Here is a 21,235-nt window from a genome sequence, read left to right as displayed (position 1 = left end):
CCCAGCTTTCTTTGTTTCATCGTGGCATAGAGATTCCAAAGTGGCTCATGAAGCTTTTAAACCAATCTGGTTTTTCCTTTTGAGGTTGTTGATTTTGTTGTTTTGTTTTTGGTTTTGATTTGTACCTTGTTGGTTTAGCTTTTGGTTTGGTGTTTTTGTTTGTTTTCAGTTTGTTGTGTCAGTTTGTTTGAACATTTTTTGATCATTAATAAATTAGCCATTATGTGGCTCTTTTCCCTCAAAAAGTCATTCAATTGAGGGACCAAAATGAATATTTGTTCTTTTTAGCTGAGAGACAAAAGCAAACAATGGCCCTAGGTTACAGAACAAATAGTTGGCTTCAAACCAAATAATGAATAGAACATACAAGTTATCCAGGGTTACCTTTTGTAAAATCTGGCGACCCATGGTGCAAGTTCTGTATTTTCAGGTTCTCTTTTGTTTTTGGTGTAGTAATCAGACCAGAATGAAGGAGATAGTTGCTCAGTCAATCCACAATCATATACACAAAAAGGCAACCAGTCTTCACCACCATTCATTCTTCTTTTCCTTTCTCTAGGGTAAGCCAATGGAGCTTGGACATACCTGTTAATTCGAGGCAAAATGATGCTCCTGTCCTTGTTTTCATTGTCGATTATAAAATAAGGAAATTCAAATTCTGATACCTGATGCCATCAAGTACAGCATCCCAACAGAAGTGTGTGTGTCCAAATACATGACAAGCAGATGTGCTACCCCTTTGTCCATGAATTGACCTTATTCTAACCTCTAGAGCATCAGAGCCTATGATCTTTGGAAGGTTTGGGTAAAAAAGCATCCTTTTCTCTGGGCATAACTCTTGCCTGCATCAAACATTTTAGAAGTCAAGGTTTGCATAATTGTTAAAGGTACATAATAGTCAAAGACAAGATACTTGAAATTATGGACATAATTTTTTTTTCAGCTTTGCAATTTCAAACAACCATTGATTAGAATAGCACATTGTAGAGAACATACTGATTAGCAATATAACTGTATGCATGTATCAGTACATCATGCAGGTAACAAGACTAGAGTAATGCAGTCAAAGCAGCGTTTCAATCATAGAATTATGAACAAGTAGAAATTTTACTATGATGCTAGATAAAGATTAACAACGTTGCAGATCTCGCAAGAATGTTACAGAAATTATCTGTTGCATGGCATGTATAATTCTGAGGGTGTAGCAATGCAAAATGCAATTCTTGGCTTACCGAGGAATGAAGTGAGAGAATGTTATTATTTGGTTACTCTTTTTCGTAATCTGTTCCATTGCATTGAGGTTCTTCTCATTCAACAAATCAAAGTATTGAGAAAGGGAAGCATCATTATTTGATAGCTCCTCCGGCCATTTGCACGCATGGAAGTCCTTGCAAGCCTGCTCATGCCCATATTAAACCAATTAAGTCATTACAAAAATAAAAAGGTGCAATTGGAAAATAATATCTACAATCACAAATGAAACAGTGACAGGGTGATAGACCATAGAGCCATTAATCTAATAAAGGGCTACAAAATCAACTATACAAACAAAATATTTAATTGATACAGGAAAACTTTAAAATGTAAGTTGAGTAGCATAAAAGTTGGAATATACATCTCAATTATAGCAGGCAATTTAATTTAATCAGTAAATAGGAGTTAAAACTTCCAAGCATGGTATTAAGTGTATTAAACACTGCCCTAAGACCGATTTTGCTAGCTAACCCTGTTGGGATTGATTAAAGCTGCATGCATGGAGCTTGTGTGGCAGCTATGTTCTAGCTGATGTGGCAGATCAGTGGAAGCCTTGAGTTAAAGGACGTGGAGTATTATTTGAATCTTAAAATAAGTCATACATCAGTTTGTGATCTTCATAAGCTGGTGATAATATCTAGCATAGTTTTGAATGCTTGTTCCTCATCGTTAGCATGCAGTTAAGGCATGTTCTTATCTTTAAACTAAGTGTACTCAGGTAGTGTTGTAGTAATGAAGAATGATTTCAGTTTATCTACACAAGTGTCTCACTGTTTTGAATAACTCCTCTTTCAATCTTATATATTAACATTTGGAATCCAAGCTCGGTGTGAATTGTCATGGCAACCAACGGCAATGTTGCTGGTGTTGCTCAATCCTCATTGCCGGTCTTCAAAGGGGAGAGCTACAAGTCCTGGAGTCCCGAGATGAAGACCTTGTTCAAATCACAGGACCTCTGGGGTCTTGTAGTGCATGGCTACATTGATCCAAATGATGAAACAAGGCTGAAGTACGATGGGAGAAAAAACTCAAAAGCAATGCTTTTCATTCAAACGGCAGTGCATGAGTCTATCTGCTCTCGTATAGTAGCTGCCAATGCGTCCAAAGAGGCATGGACAATATTGAAGATAGAGTTCCAAGGCTCATCTAGGGTTGTGGCAGTGAAGCTCCAAACTTTAAGGCAAGAATTTGAGACCTTAAGCATGAAGAATAGTGAGATTGTGCAGAACTATATCTCAAGGGTGATGGGCATTATAAATCAGCTGAGAAGGTATGGTGACTTCATCACTGATCAAACAGTTGTTGCAAAGATATTGAGAAGTCTATCTTCAAATTTTGATCATGCAATAGCTGCTATAGAGGAGTCCAAGGACTTGTCAACCTACACAGTGGATGAACTGCAAGCTCATGAAACTAGGATCTATAGATCGTCTGAGAAGACTGAGGAGAAGGCTCTTCAAGTCCAGGGGGGAGACACAACACAATAGAAGCTGACAGAGATGCTCGTAGAGGACGTGGTTGAGGAGTGTTCAAAGGGAAAAGCCACAGCTGAGGCAGAGGGAGAAGCTTTGACACAAGGCAGCAGCATGGTGCTCAGAAGACCTCTAAACGCAACATTTAATGTCACAACTATAAGACATTGGGCCATGTGAAGGCGGAGTACTGGTTCAAGGAGAAGAATGCTAATCTAGCTGAAGAACAAAATGTAAGCATTCTCTTTGTGACACCTAATACTAACCCTGTTGCACGCAATGTCTGGCTCTTAGATAGCAGGTGTTCTAACCATATGACAGGAGTAAGAGAATTGTTTGAAGCACTTGATGAGACTTAGAGGCAAAAGGTAAGACTCGGTGATGGCAAAGAGACCCAAGTTGAAGGCAAGGGTACAGTATCGCTCACAACATCACAGGGAAATGTGAGACTTTTACAAGATGTGCGATATGCTCCTAACATTGCACACAATCCACTGAGAGTTGGCCAGGTGCTAATGTGTGATTATTTAGTATCTTTGATGATGCAAAATGTTCTATCAAAGATAAGAAAACAGGTTTGGAGATGGCCACAGTTCACATGACTCAGAACAGAATGTTCCCCTTGAAGTCTTGAAGGCGAGGAGTCGCAGCTTGATCACTAGAGAATAGGAAGACATAAGCCTTTGGCCTTTAAGCTATGGTCATCTTAATACAAAGGGGTTGAAGCTGCTAAGCCAAAAGAATAGGGTTAATGGGTTGCCTAACATTAAGCACATTGGCGTATGTGAAGGATGTTTGTATGGGAAGTAAACCATGAGTTCGTTCCGTTCTGGCCAAGCATGGAGAGCATCAACTCGACTGGAGCTTGTGCACACTGATCTCTGTGGACCCATCTAGACAGTGTTTTAAATTTTATTTATCAATGCTTCTTTATATGTATCAAGAACTAGAATTAGCATATGAAATTGATATTGTAAATATAGATAGCAATGATAGTGATATCTGTAGTATCTTTGGAGAAGATAAATTTAATAACATAGTAGAGATGGGAAGATTAATAGACTTCGAAGAAGCTCACGGGAATCCAGAATGGATAAACGAATCAATTTAATTTATAATGTGGATAATAATCCAAAATTTCTTTTAGAACAGTATAATCAACTAAAAGATTTCTTTAAATGCTCCCATAAGTTTGAACCTTTTAAACCAAACTAAGAAGAAAAGTGTGATAAATGTTATAAGTTCCATGTTTTGAGACATAGAGTTACATACACCCTGTGTGAATTATCTATCTGTAGAAGATGTGCTAGAGAATTATTTGGTTTTATCTTTGAAGAAAAGGAAAGACTTTTAGGAAATCCAGGTTGTAGTAGTAACACAAATAAAGAAGTAATTACTAATTGCACAGCTATTAAAAAGAATAAAAACTCTAGAAGAAGAAAAGATAGAGAAACAAACTTCAGAGAACAATAGACTTAAAGATAAAGGTAAGGGAATCCAGATAGAGGAACTTGCAGAGTAAGATCAAAGGTTTGAAGAAGCAGAAATTCAAGAAGAACAATTTGCACCTTTATCCCACAGGATTTAGGAATAATAATAATTTGATCAATGTAGGTTTTCTTTTAGAATTTAAAGATTATTACAAACTCTCTGAGAAAGGAAAAATAGATACAGGGGCCAGTAAAAACTATATTTCCGAAGTAAGGCCTACAGGTTCCTCTGAGATTTCATTATTGTGGGAGTCGTGATACCTTTAACCCTAACCCATAGTTCGTCCATATGCGCTAAGAAAGACAGGAGCTGCCAAACCAACCGGACCATTCACGATCTTTCTTACTGTGGGAACTGTGTAACCCTGTCCTAGTAGTAATAGAAGACAAGGGTTTGTCCTTCTGTATAATCAAGATTATGGCTACAACACCAGTAGATCCATACACAATCCTTATTATGGTGAAAACGTGGTTATCTGAAATCATGTTCATATTTTGCTTATCTAATTACAAAATTTTAATGTAGGAATGGCAGGATGAAGCCACCAGAACATCCAATACCCATAGAACCCAACTTAAACCTTCCTATTTTTCCACCAAACTCTTCATTGAGATTTTGAACTCCAGCTAATCTTTCTATTCAACAGCACGTCATCAACGACAATATATGGGCCAATAGGCATGATCCTAAAAGCCTAGTACCCTTATTGCATATCCTAGCCCACTTTTTCTACCAAGAAAAAAAAATCTCCACCACACCCCGCTTCCACCATGTACAAACTCCTCCAGCATTCAATATTCTTTTAGACCACAAACTCTAGATTACATGATTGATCAAGAAAGAAGAATTAAAAGTCTACAAACAGAAGTTACTCTCAAGACTAAGGAGACAACAAAGTCCAAAGCCCAACCTAAAGAACTCACAGAAGAAGTAGAATCTTTGAAGCAAGTAATGAGAGAAGATAGACAACAATGAATGGAGAAATTAGAACACTTTCCAAACTCCATATCAAAAGTAAAACAAATTATCTTCAAGGAAGTAATGAGATACCATTATAAACAATTTGTAGCAGAACAAGACATATTGAAAAAGTTGACTACTGAAGAAAGTCTCCTTGCCGGCCTAGCACTACCGGGCAATGCTTTTCGGGAGCCAAAACATAGAGATTCCGGTTGCCAATGTGAAAAAGGCTTCACAGTTATTAGATGCTCATTAAATATTACTCGATGGAAAGATCAAGAGATCGATGGCGTTCAAATGATGATATTGAATTTATTAGGCCATGGATATTTGGCCAAAGAGTTATTTTTACCAACCTGAACAAGCTAATGTTTTTAATGATTATTGGTAGTTTAGTCATCTTATTCACAAATTCTTCAAAGCATTAGGACCTGACATGGACGGCTTCATCAACCAGTAAATTCAACTCCATACCATCATGTTATAAAGATGGATACCCAAATGAGGCTAGACACCATATCAAAATGACTGCTCAGATATCACAAGCCGTACCAGACAATACTTACTCACAGAGACTTAACTAATCTGATTATCCCAAAAGATATCAAAGCACAATTGAAACTATGGAGAGCATGCGCCTTGTCAACAGATTGGAAGAGAATGGGTCCACTGTTATTGATAACCAAAGATGCCACCTCATCTTAGAAACTAAAGTAATGAAGGTATACGAGGATCAATACATGTATCCATTTTACTGTTCTTTTACAAGTTTGATATCACATATGCCAGCCAGGAAATACCATATGAAGCGAGTTTATGCATAGGCTCTGGAGTACCGATTTGGAGATTACAAACGAGGAAGCATTCCATCTGACGAGTTGATGGTCCCCTTTCATAGTCCCCAAGGAACTCCAGAAGGACTTGACTCTATCACAGAACCGAATCTGGAGAATATGATGGAATGCTAGAATCCTAGCCTAGGATACTATGAGTACTATTACTATATAAAAACCATGGACTTAGTCTCTGGTTTTGGTTTTCTTTAAGTCGTGTCTAGCTTTTACTATTTTCTTCAAGTCTTATTTAACTTTTACTATGAAACCATGAAAACACCTTATTTTTGCCCCTGGTTTTCTTTGAGTATTGTCGAGGAGAAACCCTTTCAATGCCTATATAAGGGGCACTTCTCCTTTGTTATGATCATCGAAATTTAGCAATAAAAATCAAGTCTTCTAAGATCTTCTAGCTTGCGCTTTCTTTTTTTTTTAACTCTTAGTTCGTTGAGCGACCACTGCTTCAACCTTGAAAAGAAGTCTACTTGAGAAGCCACTGGATCAAATATATCCTAGCTATCCCTTTGGTATGTGGAGGGATATAAATGCCCCTAAGAACTTCCATTATAAAGCGCCCAAGAAAGTTGTAAACTTGAAACATACTTAAGAATATATAAACTCTCTTGGTTCTCCATCCTTCTCTGGCTTCCTTAATTTCTTAGCTAGGTATGGCTAGCATCCCATGTAAAACTCAGAGGAAAGGTTGACTTTGTGCAAGGGACGACAATCAAGTACCACATGGGTCATTGGTGGTGGACCAAGTCCATGATAGGGGCAAAGGTAGATTGACAACCCTATTCTTCGGACATAACGTGCAATGTGCATGATAATTAAGGGTGAAAGACTACTAATGTGTCAACACTGGAAAGTAAAACAAATCACATACAAAAATACGTTTGGAAAAACTCATAATGCAGCAAAATGCAGTAAGCAGAAAAAAGTAAACTTAGCAGAACAGTGACTGGTCAGAAGTTTGTATATAACAAGGTCTTGATAACATAGCAGCCGGTTTCACAATGCAAGTATTGAACAGAGATGAATTGCTAAGTACTTAATTTAGTGAATCCATCCAGCAAGGATAATACAATTTCATTAAATCAGCAGTGACAACGTAATGCACTAATATTTAAGCCGTAATTTAAAACTAGTGTGATTATGGACAATATTATGGTGACAGATTTTAGATAATAAGAGATTGAAGGAATAATCAGCTTGGCAGTTCAGCAATGATATTACTAATCTGTCAGCAGTAATTTCAGAATTGAACTGAGTAGTGTTATCAATATATTTACAACAGAAATTTCAGAATCTGATGCAGACTAAAGGCAGATCATTACTTTTATAGCCTTTTAATTAGTTTTATTTATGTTTTATTTAATTTATTTTAATTTTTGTTTAATCTTAGGGGTCTCTTTGCATTTTAGGGTTTCCATTATTATAAATGCTTGTAACTTTGAAGCTAGGAAGGGATCGAAGAATTTTCCAAAAAAAAAAAATCAAGTTTTATCATTCTAGTGATTGGTGTATCCGCTCCGTCAGATGGTATCAGAGCGAGGATGTCAACTGGTGGCGACGGTGATGGTCTTCATGACGTTGATCAGGAGGCTAAAGCCTTCTAAGGGACGGGGCGTTGCAACGATTGAAGCGTCGTCTGGAGCAACGGATGGATCTTAGATTCCGCCGTTTTGAAGAGCGCTTTGAAGAACTTGTGGATCGTCTGGATGCTCTAGGAATTGATGCACACAGGAGACGGCTTGACAATAGAAGGCCGGGAGTGGAGTTGGCTCGCGGTGATCCTATTGACAGACGTGGTCCTGTTCCTATCCGTAGACAGATTGTCTACGACGATGATGATTCAGAGGAAGAAAACGATTATGAACCAAATCAGTTTGGTCGTCATCAACCATATGAGGGTCAAAGGGCGAGAAATCATCATAGAGCTGTTGAAAGGGACAATGGGGATTTCCGCTTGAAGGTGGGCATTCCTTCTTTCAATGGAAGCATGGATATGGAAGAATTTCTGGACTGGATTGCAAAAATAGACCGATTCTTCGATTATATGGAGACTTCTCCAGAGAAGCGAGTCCATTTGGTGGCATACCGTTTGAAAAGGGCAGCGTCGGCATGGTGGGAACGGATTTAATCTAGGAGAGAACGAGAAGGTAAAGGTCCTATACGAACTTGGTAAGTATTTATTTAAGAGGGAGTTTCTATTTTCAGATTTTGAGTAGATCCTGTTTCAACGATACCAACATTGTTAACAAGGTAGTCGGTCTGTCCATGAATACACCGCAGAATTCATGAGACTGGCTGAAAGAAACAACCTCCTGGAGTCAGAAGGGCAGCAAGTTGCGAGATATTTGGAGGGGTTGTGGCCTGCAATCAGAGATAGAATCGGTGTATAAGTTATCCGCACCTTAGCGAATAATATGGCCCTAAAGGCAGAGTTAATGAAGCAAGGGCGAAGTAGGAGAAATTATGATGGTTACAAGACTGCGGGGTCCAATGAAAAATTAAAGACCACTCAAGGAGCTCAAGAATATTCTGCTCGAGACAACCTCGCTATCAAGGAGATAAGGAGTCTAGAAAACGGCCTGTTGTTGAAGGGAAAGATAAAGAAGTCAGGAGATCAAAAAATTGCTACATTAAACATACTGTAGGGAAGTATTTTAGGTGTAATCAACCTGGACACAAATCCAATGAGTGCCCCTTAAGGAAAACTGTGAATATCGTAGAAAAGGAGGAAGAAGATGGAGAAATTTACTGTGAGCTAGATGGTGAAGAAGATGAAGATTATGAAGCTGATGAAGGGCAGAACTATGTGGTAAGGCGACTGATGCTATCCCCAAAACATGAAGATCAGACTCAACGGCATCGGTTGTTTCAAACCAGGTGCACTATTAACAATAAGATCTTTGGTGTTATTATTGATAGTGGTAGCTGTGAAAATAGTATTGGGAAAGAGACAGTGAAGAAATTAGGGTTACCTGTAGAAAAGCATCCTAATCCCTACACATTAGGATGGATCAAAACAGCTGTAGGAAACATTGAAGTGGCAAAATGCTGTAGAGTACCTTTCTCTATTGGTGAGTACCATGATGAGGTATATTGTGATGTTGATATGGATGCGTGCAATTTGTTGTTTGATAGGCCATGGCAATATGACACAGATGCACGTCATTCTGGGGGAATAATATGTACAAATTGGAGAAGGATGGAATTAAATACACATTGTTACCAACAAACAATCAGGTGTCTTCTAAGAAAAAAACTTTCTTGACAGTCACCAGGGAATTTGAGGCAGAGGTTAAAGAGACGAGGCGGGTCCACGCCTTGGTTGTGAAGCCAACATTAATGAATGGTGTAATTCAGGAAGAAGCACAACCTGAAGTGGTGCGTTCCTTGCTTTAAGAATTTAAGGAGTTGATGCCAGAGGAGATACCATATGGATTACCGCCTATACATGATATATAGCACCACATAGATTTGATTCCAGGGGCCAGTTTACCAAACTTACCTCATTATAGAATGAATCCGAAAGAGAGTGAGATCTTGAAACAGAAGATAGAAGAGTTGCTACAGAAGGGTCATATCCAGGAGAGCATGAGCCCTTGTGTTGTGCCAGCTTTATTGACTCCAAAGAAAGATGGGAGTTGGAGGATGTGTATTGATAGCAGGGCTATAAATAAAATTACTGTAGGGTACAAATTCCCTATTCCAAGACTGGATGACATGCTCGATAGATTATATGGGGCAAAGTGGTTTTCCAAACTTGACTTGAAGAATGGGTACCATCATATTCGAATTAGGCCTGGTGATAAATGGAAGACAGCTTTCAAGACAAAGGAAGGGTTGCATGAATGGCTGGTAATGCCATTCGGATTGTCTAATGCCCCAAGCACATTCATGAGGTTGATGAATCATGTATTGAAACATTTTATTGGGAAATTTGTGGTGGTATATTTTGATGATATCTTGATTTATAGCCAGTCTGAGGAAGACCACATATTGCATTTGAGGGAGGTATTGACTACCTTGCAGGAAAACAAGCTATATATTAATTTTAAGAAATGCAGTTTTATGGCCAACAAACTGTTATTCTTGGGGTACGTGGTTTCTGCAGATGGAATACAGGTTGATGAGGTTAAAGTTAAGGCGATTCGAGATTGGCCTACACCAACAAATGTGTCAGAACTTCGCAGTTTCCATGGGTTAGCAACTTTTTATCGGAGATTCATCAAGAACTTCAACACAATTGCAGCCCCAATAACAAAATGTTTAAAGAAAGGTAAATTTTAGTGGAGTGAGGAGGCAGATAACAGTTTTACAATCTTGAAGGAGAAACTGTGTACTGCACTGGTTCTTGCCTCCCAAATTTTGAGAAGCTGTTTGAAGTGGAATTGTGATGCAAGTGGAGTTGGAATTAGTACTGTTTTGTCCCAAGAAAAAAGGACAGTGGCATTTTTTCAGTGAAAAGCTAAGTGATGCCAGAAGGCAGTGGAGCACATATGATAAAGAATTTTATTCTATGGTGCGTGCTCTTAAAACCTGGGAACATTATTTAATTGGTAAAGAGTTTGTGCTATACTTAGATCATGAAGCATTGAAATATACAAATAGCCAGAAGCGAGTTAGTAGTGATATGCATGCCAAGTGGATTCAGTTTTAACAGAAGTTCCCTTTTAAATTACAGCACAAATCAGGTGTACATAATAAAGTAGCAGATGCTTTGAGTAGGCGAGCTATTTTATTAGTTACCCTAAGTAATGAGATTGTAGGCTTTGAGCAGATAAAGGGGACTTACGAGGATGATTAAGATTTTGCTGAAGTGTGGAATAAGGTGTTGCACAACGAGTCTATTGATCTCTTTTATATATATGATGGTTATTTGATGCATGAAAATCAGTTGTGTTTGCCTAGAACTTCCCTACGAGAGAAGGTTATCTAAGATTTGCATAGAGGAGGTTTGGCAAGGCATTTAGGGCGAGATAAGACAATTGCATCGGTTAAAGAAAGGTTTTATTGGCCACAACTTCGAAGGGATGTGACCAAATTTGTTGACAGATGTTTTATCTGCCAGAGAGCGAAGGGACAGATTAAGAATACTGGGTTATACATGCCTCTTCCAGTACCTGAAAATATTTGGGAAGACATCTATGGATTTTGTTTTGGGATTGCCTAAATCTCAGAGAGGTGTCGATTCAGTATTTGTAGTGGTTGATAAATTTTCAAAAATGACACATTTTATTCCTTGTAAGAAGACTTCGGATGCAGTTGCGGTGGCTAAATTATTTTTCAAAGAAGTTGTTCGTTTGCATGGAGTTCCCAAGACAATCACCTCTGACAGGGATAGTAAATTTCTTGGGTATTTTTGGCGTACCTTGTGGAGAATGTTTGACTCTTCTTTGAATTTTAGTAGCACTGCTCACCCACAGACAGACGGTCAGACTGAAGCTGTCAATAAAATTCTTGGTAATCTGATTCGCAGTATTTGTGGAGATAAACCAAAGCACTAGGATTTGGCATTACCACAAGCAAAGTTTGCTTATACCAATGCAGTTCATAGCTCTACAGGCAAGTCTCCATTTTCAATTGTGAACACTAAACCACCGCAACACACTCTTGACTTGATCAAACTTCCTAAGAGGTATTTCTAGCACTGCATCTAAGCATATGGCAAAATAGGTTGTGGAAGTACACAAGGAAGTCAAACAGAGGTTAGAAGATGCAAATTAGAGATATAAGAAAGCAGCTGACAAGCATCGGAGACATGAAAGCTTTCAAGTTGGGATCAAGTTATGGTGTTTCTGCGTAAAGAGAGGTTTCCAGTTGGGACTTACAACAAACTACAACCTAAAAAGTATGGGTTTTATGCCATACTCAAAAAAATTAATGAAAATGCTTATGTGGTTGATCTTCCTGAGTGGGAATTTCCAAAACCTTCAATGTTGCAGATTTATCTTTGTTCCGTGATTCAGAAGCTCCTTTGTACTCTGATTTTCCCTCGAGGAAGAGTTCTTCCCAAGTGGAGGAGACTGATGCAGACTGAAGCCAGATCTTTACTTTTATAGCCTTTTAATTAGTTTTATTTATGTTTTATTTTATTTATTTTAATTTTGTTTAATCTTAGGGGTCTCTTTGCATTTTAGGGTTTTTAGGGTTTCCATTATTATAAATGCTTGTAACTTTGAAGCTAGGAAGGGATCAAAGAATTTTTCCATCAAGTTTTTCTCATTCTAGTGATCGGCGTATCCGCTGCGTCAAAATCACTATAAAAGTGTTTAAATAATGACTTAACACTAATTTCAGTATCAATATAACAGTGTTTGAATAGTGACTTAACAATAATTTCAGAACAATATTACAGAGATTAAATAGTTGTTAACAGTAATTCCGGAATAGCTTCACCAGTGATTTTAATCATGCCTAACAGTGATTACAAAATTAATTTAATAATAGTTTCAATTAAAGAATTTAACCAAAAACCCAAATAATAGTGATTTCAGCATGCATAATAAAGAGGAGATTGGTCTTACAATGTTGGAATATATGTCTCGATTATAGCATATAATTAAACTAAATTAAAACATTAAATATGAGTTGGAACTTCAAAGCTTGCAATTAGGCATGTTAAATACTATTTTAAGACTGATTTCACATCCTTCGTCCATAACTGATATCACATTTAGTTTGCTGGTGAATAGATATATTTGACAAATACAGATTGTCTGAAGCACTGGAAAGAACTAATTGGTTGCCAAAGAGACTGGCAGACTAATTGTAAATACAGTAAACCAATCCGTATAAAAGGTGGGATATCATCTATTATTTTATACAACCCAAGTAGTGATTCAAGCTATAAAGAATACCTGGACAAAAATGAAAACATGGGCCTCCGTCATTGGACCTTGAAGAATGCCAAGTTTGAGTTCATATACGACCCTCTGTTCAACTCGGCCCAAGCCCAAGATAGCAACACTAGTCATTCATCTAATTGTTTTGTCTAAGAATGGATAGTAGAACTAGAGAATTACTCACAAAGGAACAGGCAAATACGGGTGTATTCTACTAAAAACTACGTAATCCTCTGTATCTCAGGGTCAAAGATCACCTGGACAGACCATGTAACAACAACTGGGACAGGATCACAATGGAGAATAGATTCAACTACAATCTTCGTAGAGCTCTACGTATAAATAAATGTTGGTTATACTTTCGTATATGGACAACATTACATCCATGTACAGAGAATTTCCTACATGTATTTAGATGTAATGTAATGAATTTCCTTAATAGTTTCGGAGTTATATCTATTAATTCTGTAATCAGAGCTGTTACACATTTTGTGGGCCGGTTCGAAAGACATGTTATTTCTGCAGAAAACCGGCCCAAGTTCAGTTCTACTTGTATTAATAAAAGCATTGCTTGTTTGGTTAATATTATACATCTGTAAATTATTTATCATATTTAAATGGATACATATATTATAACATAAAACATAGTAATTATTTTTAGGGAATTATATGCAATCTGCAAATACATTAAAATACGGATAATACAACCATACTAATCATCATAATCTGCTCTAACCGGATGGATTAGAGGTACCCAAACCGGCTGGATCATCTGCTTTCATTTTTTTTATTAATGACATCACCTTCAATAAACGGATTTGCATATGATAGATCTTCATCATCCCTGTCTGCACTCGAGGCTACTCGTAACATACGAAAAACAGATTCTTCATGTTTCTGGACTGCGTTGACAAAGTTAATGAGTGGTTGGGGAAGCTTCCTGATTGCCTAGGCTATACATATATCGTGGATGCATTTAATGATCATTGCAGGACCGTATTCTAGAAACAAATAATATACGGCCATGATATCTTGTTTCTCCATCTTCTATAACAAGCTATAGTGGAAGGTCATATATATAGTGTTAACATGTAATGCATTAACTTGCTGTTCTTGTAACGGACACATCCTTCTTGTCAAAATGTAAACAGTAAAAGACATGTATTGTCCAGGTAATTATATACCTACTCGGTACGTCCAGCCGTCATACAGTAATTATTGTCTCCTAATTGTACATATAACAGAGAATATATTATTATATTTATTGGTGGGACCCACTTGTTTGAATTATCCGATAATTTTCTCGGAGAAGAAATCGAGCTATTTTTTTAAAATTTAATTTTGAATATTTCTGAGAAAGATTCTTGGCGATAACTTTAATTTGAAACTGACCAATCTAGCGACGCCACGTGGCAGTACGGAGGGGCCGTCCACAGTAATATTAATATGCTAATGACTGGCTGGCAATACACACCTTACACATACACACTTATATAATAGATTGTAGGGGCTGGACTATTCACAAGTGTGTAATCCCATTAATTACAACAATGGCACTCCACCAGAGGATTTAGAATCACTGCCGGATTTATTTCGACTTATCCCTAAGTGTTCATTGGCAAAGAGCACGCATTAGAAAAGTCGAGAGTCTACTCCCTAGCAACAAAAAGTTCATCTGGGTAGCAAGAGAGTTACATGAAGACGGAAGTCCACATTTACATGTATTAATACATTTAGAAGGAAGGGCACAGGTAACAAATCAAAAAATATTTGATATTGTTTCTCCCACTTGTCAGTAGAAGAGTTACATGAAGATGAAGTCCCATTTACATGTATTAATACAATTAGAAGGAAGCGGCACGTGAACAAATCAAAAAAATATTTGATATTGTTTCTCCCACCGCTAGCAGTAGTATTGATATGTTTCTCCCACTCGCCGCCAGGTGGGAGAAACAATATCAAATATTTTTTTGATTTGTTACCGCTGCCCTTCCTTCTAATGCATTAATACATGTAAATGTGGACTTCGCCTCATGTAACTCTCTGCTACCCGATGAACTTTTGTTGCTAGGGAGAGTAACGACTCTCGACTTTTTCTAATGCGTGCTCTTTTGCCAATGAACACTTAGGATAAGTCAGAAATAAATTCCTGGCATTAATTCTAAATCCTCTTGGTGGGAGTGCCATTGACAGCAGAAGTGGGAGAAACAATATCAAATATTTTTTGATTTGTTACCTGTGCCCTTCCTTCTAATTGTATTAATACATGTAAATGTGGACTTCCGTCTTCATGTAACTCTCTTGCTACCCAGATGAACTTTTTGTTGCTAGGGAGAGTAACAGCTCTCAGCTTTTCTAATGCGTGCTCTTTTGCCAATGAACACTTAGGATAAGTCAGAAATAAATTCCTGGCATTAATTCTAAATCCTCTTGGTGGGAGTGCCATTGTTGTAATTAATGGGATTACACACTTGTGAATAGTCCAGCCCCTACAATCTATTATATAAATGTGTATGTGTAAGGTATCTATTGCCAGTCAGCCATTCGCATATTAATATTACTGCGGATGGCCCCCTCCGTACTGCCACGTGGCGTCGCTAGATTGGTCAGTTTCAAATTAATTCTAAATCCTCTTGGTGGGAGTGGCATTGTTGTAATTAATGAGATTACACACTTGTGAATAGTTCAGCCCTACAATCTATTATATAAATGTGTATGTGTAAGGTATCTATTGCCAGTCAGCCATTCGCATATTAATATTACTGCGGATGGCCCCCTCCGTACTGCTACGTGGCGTCGCTAGATTGGTCAGTTTCAAATTAAAGTTACCGCCAAGAATCTTTCTTATAAATATTCAAAATTAAATTTTAAAAAAATACCTCGATTTCTTCTTCGAGAAAATTGTCGGAGAATTCAAACAAGTGGGTCCCACCAATAAATATAATAATAATATATTCTCTGTTATATGTACAATTAGGAGACAATAATTACTGTATGACGGCTGGACGTACCGAGTAGGTATATAATTACCTAGACACTACATGTCTTTTGCTGTTTACATTTTGACAAGAAGGATGTGTCCGTTACAAGAACAGCAAGTTAATGCATTACATGTTAACACTATATATATGACCTTCCACTTATAGCTTGTTATAGAAGATGGAGAAACAAGATATCATGGCCGTATATTATTTGTTTCTAGAATACGGTCCTGCAATGATCATTAAATGCATCAACGGCATATGTATAGCCTAAGCAATCAGGAAGCATCCTAACCACTCATTAACTTTGTCAACACACTCCAGAAACATGAAGAATCTATTTTTCATATGTTACTAGTAGCCTCGAGTGTAGACAGGGATGATGAAGATCTATCATATGCAAATTCGTTTATTGAAGGTGATGCCATTAATAAAAAAATGAAAGCAGATGATCCAGCAGGTTTGGGTACCTCTAATCCATCCGGTTAGAGCGGATTATGATGATTAGTATGGTTGTATTATCCGTATTTTAATGTATTTGCAGATTGCATATAATTCCCTAAAAATAATTACTATGTTTTATGTTATAATATATGTATCCATTTAAATATGATAAATAATTTACAGATGTACAATAGTAACCAAACAAGCAATGCTTTTATTAATACAAGTAGAACTGAACTTGGGCCGGTTTTCTACAGAAATAACATGTCTTTCGAACCGTCCCACAAAATGTGTAACAGCTCTGATTACAGAATTAATAGATATAACTCCAAAACTATTAAGAAAATTCATTACATTACATCTAAATACATGTAGGAAATTCTCTGTACGTGGACGTAATGTTGTCCATATACGAAAGTATAACCAACATTTATTTATACGTAGAACTCTACGAAGATTGTAGTTGAATCTAATCTCCATTGTGATCTTGTCCCAGTTGTTGTTGCATTGTCTGTCCAGGTGATCTTTGACGCTGAAATACAGAGGATTACATAGTTGCCAGTAGAATACACCCGTATTTGCCTGTTCCTCTGTGTGTAATTCTCTAGTTCTACCGTCCATTCTTAGACAGAACAACCAGATGAATGACTAGTGTTGCTATCTTAGGCTTGGGCCGAGTTGAACAAAGGGTCGTATATGAACTCAAACTTGGCATTCTTCAAGGTCCAATGACGGAAGCCCATGTTTTCATTTTTGTCCAGGTATTCTTCGTAGCTTGAATCACTACCCGGGTTGTATAAAATAATAGATGGTATCCCACCTTTTATATGGATTGGTTTACCGTATTTACAATTAGTCTGCCAGTCTCTTTGGCAACCAATGAGTTCTTTCCAGTGCTTCAGACGTAGATACGCTAGAGATACATCATCAATTACATTATACATAACATCTTGCTGATATGTTGCTGGATTGAAATCCAGATGACCACAGATATAATTGTGTTTACCCAGCGAACGGGCCCAAGCAGTTTTATCAATTTGACTTGGGCCTTCAACAATCAGACTAATGGGCCTGATACACTATTCCTTGTGTATAATTATATTTCCATCTGGCTGCCCAGCATCATTAATTTGAAAATTATTCTCAAGTCATTCATTCATAACACTGGTTATATTAAATGATGAATATGCCCAGAAAGAAATGTAAGGATCAAGAGGCTTGTAAAATAATCTTTCATAATTTGCCCTCAAATTGTGATACTGAAGTGAAAATATTCTGGGATCATTCCTTCTTATTATCTGTAATGCCTCTTCTGCGGAACTTGAGTGTAAAGCATCATCATAAACATCAGCTAATGATTGTCTTCCATTTCTTGATTTTCTGGAATCTTCCTAGAATGTTCCCCAGTCCACATAATCACCACCTTTCTCTATGTATGCCTTGACATCTTTACTATACTTTGCAGACTGTATATTGGGATGAAAAATAGCAGAAGAAGTGGGAGAAACAATATCAAATATTTTTTGATTTGTTACCTGTGCTCTTCCTTCTAATTGTATTAATACATGTAACTGTGGACTTCCATCTTCATGTAACTCTCTTGCTACCCAGATGAACTTTTTGTTGTTAGGGAGACTAACAGCTCTAAGCTTTTCTAATGCGTGCTCTTTTGCCAATAAACACTTAGGATAAGTCAGAAATAAATTCCTGGCATTAATTCTAAATCCTCTTGGTGGGAGTGGCATTGTTGTAATTAATAGGATTACACACTTGTAAAAAGTCCAGCCCCTACAATCTATTATATAAGTGTGTATGTGTAAGGTGTGTATTGCCAGGCAGCCATCCGCATATTAATATTACTGCGGATGGCCCCCTCCGTAGAAGACTCATAAATTCCCACAAAAATCCAAGGAGTGCTAATGGAAACCAAAAGGCTTTTGACCTTGCTAAAAGACAGTTGACTTAATCAAACTTGGACTTTGGTCTTTGATTTCTTTATCCTTACATAAAACTTTATAGGATGTTTCCATTTTCCATTAATACCGCCTTCCTATACTGTCACATATCTCATCTTCAAAAGCGATTCCTTTTTTGTTGAAAGGTGGGAGGTTTTTTTTCTTCCGTAACCCATCCTAGGCCACCATGGGAGGTTCTCTTGATTAGTTCAATTCATTATCAAACGGGATCTTGCTTCTACAAGGAGGGTTATAGAAAACACGTGCTTGGTGAGCCCAGCTTTGTTATCACTCGACTCAGAGTAATTGTAACTCAGCTAGCTTGAGCTTGAGCTTGAGCTTAGCACTGAGCTTACGCATACAAGCTTGAGAGGCTAATTGAGCTTCCACTGTCAGTTAAGTGTCAGCTTGGAAGTTGGGCCAAGCCTACATTTAAGATCCTTAAAATACAATAAGAAAACACTGTGCACTTGTAAAATATAGGAGTTCAGCCTATTTTAAAGACCTTCTATTATAACTAACCACCTAATGCACAACTTCTGTTTGATTGAATAAATTTATATATTTAATTAAAATCTAATTAACATATTTAATATTTATACTTATATAACTACCAAGCCTTATTGAACAAGCCCAAGCATGTTTGCACTCAGCCCGTTTTTATATCAAAATTGAAGTTTCAGCTACAAATTATTTTCTTTATAATTGAACGAGCTTGAGCTAAACAAAAATCGAGGAACACAAATCGAGGAACACAAATGGCTTGGCTCATTTGGTGCCGCTATATGCATTTGTACATCTATGTTCAAACTTTGTCAAATATGACATCAGTGTCACTGTGACTAATTTTGCCTTTCCAGGCTCAGTTACAAGTTCATGGTTCTCTACTTTCGATTTGTTATTTTGTTTGTTTTGCATTTAATATAGTACATAACTTAATGAGTTTATTTACAATGTCCATAGTTAAAATAGATTAACACACACACAAAAAGGTTCATTAAAGTAACTAATGATCCTATAGTTAAGTTACTAATTAAGGATATGAATATATACATTTTCATCTTTCATCATATCAACTTAACTTGTTGGAACAAATAAGGTCATGCTAACATCTAATTAATCAAGCTAGAGGTTAAATAGATATGCCTTTGTTGGTTAATCTACATTATCAAGCATCAACATATATTCAACATTGGTATATTGAAGACGTCATAATAATAATAATTGATAATTAATAATTATCTAAATCATTGGATACAGTCACATATGGATGCTTTAATGGTTTGACTAGATTAACAGGTAGCTAGCAATGAAAATTTTCAAGGCAACACAATCATAGGCTAGCTAAACATTCAAATTCTTAACCAAAAGAATTACCATCTCAAGTGAAGGAATCCGAACACCTGTCACATCCTTTTCTTTGTCAAAACTCTAATCAAAATCAAACAACGTTAGAAATCAACAGTTCCAAATATAATGTTTAAAACAAAATTGCGTATGACCATGAAAAATCCACAAAATTTTACCTTGTGATACCATGAAAACAAAGGAATTATCCCCACACCATCGATAGTTCTCGGTCTAGTACTGACTCCCAATTCTCTGCATGCATCAAGCAACATATCTAGCTTTTCCAATGAATCAAGCTGGAGCACATGAGTCTCAAACTCGACATTTAGTTCCTTTTCACAAAGAGGAGCCAAAAGAAATGAATCGAAGGAAATGGATTCTTACATAGTTCTCCCCTTCTCTTCGACACCAAAGATCATGATTCCCAGGCACAAAGAAAACAACTTGGAACCTATCTCTCAACTCTGACATAGTATTCACAAAGTTCTTGTACGTCTCCGCAACATCACCAGCTACAATAAGAACATCCTTCTTATACAACACACTTGACAAGCGCCGCACCCACGACATGTTTTCCAAGTAATCCGTGTGCAAATCCGACACAACAAAGACTCTCGGTCTAGCACGATCACTGAGGCAATTATGCAAATACCTTGCAGGCAATTCTGTTTGCCGTGAAAACCAGCACACATTCATCCCTTTCTGTCGCCGCAACCACAACATACTTTTCTTCAACGGATTAGTGTACAAACCAGACATGACAAAGACTCTTGTCTCAGCACTTTCACTGCGGCAATTATACATGCACCTTGCAGGCAAAGCTTGCTCTCGTGGAGAAAAACAGCTTAGGCCCATTCCTCTCCAACGCTGCACCCAAAGAATGTTCTTTGAGTGATCAGTGCGCATGCCTGATACGTTAGACACTCGCAGCCCAGCACTGTCACTGAGGCAATTATACAAACAGCTTGCAGGCAATACTTGCTGCCATGAAAAACAGCTCAGGTCCATCGCTCTCCGGGGCCAGTTTGCAGATGAGTAGCAAGAACAAGCATTAATGGTGGAATTGAAGGGAGGTAACGAGCAAGAAGGAGAAGGTGGTGAACACTGTAGGATCAAAGCCATGGATCCAGAACAAGAGAGAGAGAGAGAGAGAGAGAGAGAGTAGTTATGGACCTATGGTACAAAAATTTATTGCATTGGGCAAGGATGGCATCAAACGGTTTTTTTAAATATTGTAAAAAAAATTTACCAAAATATGTATGTTCCGTATTATTTAGAGAAAATTGGTTATATCATCTCTCTAATTTTCTTCCTTGATCAAAAAAATCCTTAAACTATATAGTATTCTCAAAAAACCCTTCTTTTTACTGACACCTCTGACAACTTACTTTTCAGTACTTTTATCAAAAATGTCATTTAACGATTTTAAACAAAAACACAAAATATTAAACAACAAACTAAGATATTATATATTAAAAACAAATATTAAACAGAAACGTTGCATATTAAATAAAAATTTATGTAGTTACACATAAATACACCATATTAAATAAAAAATATACATAATAAACAGGAAGTAAATTTCTTAAGCAGGGCAAAATTGGACTTTTTAATAAAATAAACTGATGCAAGGATTGAGAA

The 21,235-nt window shown here is 37.1% G+C and overlaps 1 protein-coding gene across 1 annotated transcript; it reads right to left on the bottom strand.

Annotated features, from left to right (window-relative positions):
- Window positions 1-254: 254 nt before the first annotated feature.
- Window positions 255-20,774, bottom strand: LOC120275356 (acyl-carrier-protein phosphodiesterase PptH-like). The gene is made up of 6 exons (XM_039281898.1): window positions 19,979-20,774; window positions 19,771-19,890; window positions 19,622-19,675; window positions 1,233-1,396; window positions 666-842; window positions 255-585 (listed from the first exon to the last, which is right to left on the bottom strand). Exons 1-6 carry the CDS (start codon window positions 20,714-20,716, stop codon window positions 381-383), a joined length of 1,458 nt encoding a protein of 485 aa, XP_039137832.1. The 5' UTR covers window positions 20,717-20,774; the 3' UTR covers window positions 255-380.
- Between the last annotated feature and the right edge of the window lie 461 nt (window positions 20,775-21,235).

The sequence above is a fragment of the Dioscorea cayenensis genome, chromosome 14, assembly GCF_009730915.1.
Source record: "Dioscorea cayenensis subsp. rotundata cultivar TDr96_F1 chromosome 14, TDr96_F1_v2_PseudoChromosome.rev07_lg8_w22 25.fasta, whole genome shotgun sequence".
Classification (NCBI taxonomy): Eukaryota; Viridiplantae; Streptophyta; class Magnoliopsida; order Dioscoreales; family Dioscoreaceae; genus Dioscorea; species Dioscorea cayenensis.
The sequence above is the reverse complement of the archived record's forward strand: the minus strand, read 5'-3'. Positions and strand labels throughout refer to the sequence as shown.

Coding starts and splice junctions, on each gene's coding strand:
- LOC120275356 (XM_039281898.1), bottom strand. CDS start 20,716: ATGGCTTTGATCCTACAGTGTTCACCACCTTCTCCTTCTTGCTCGTTA. Junction 19,891..19,978: donor GAAGAGAAGGGGAGAACTAT/GTAAGAATCCAT, acceptor CATGTGCTCCAG/CTTGATTCATTGGAAAAGCT. Junction 586..665: donor GCTGTACTTGATGGCATCAG/GTATCAGAATTT, acceptor TCGAATTAACAG/GTATGTCCAAGCTCCATTGG.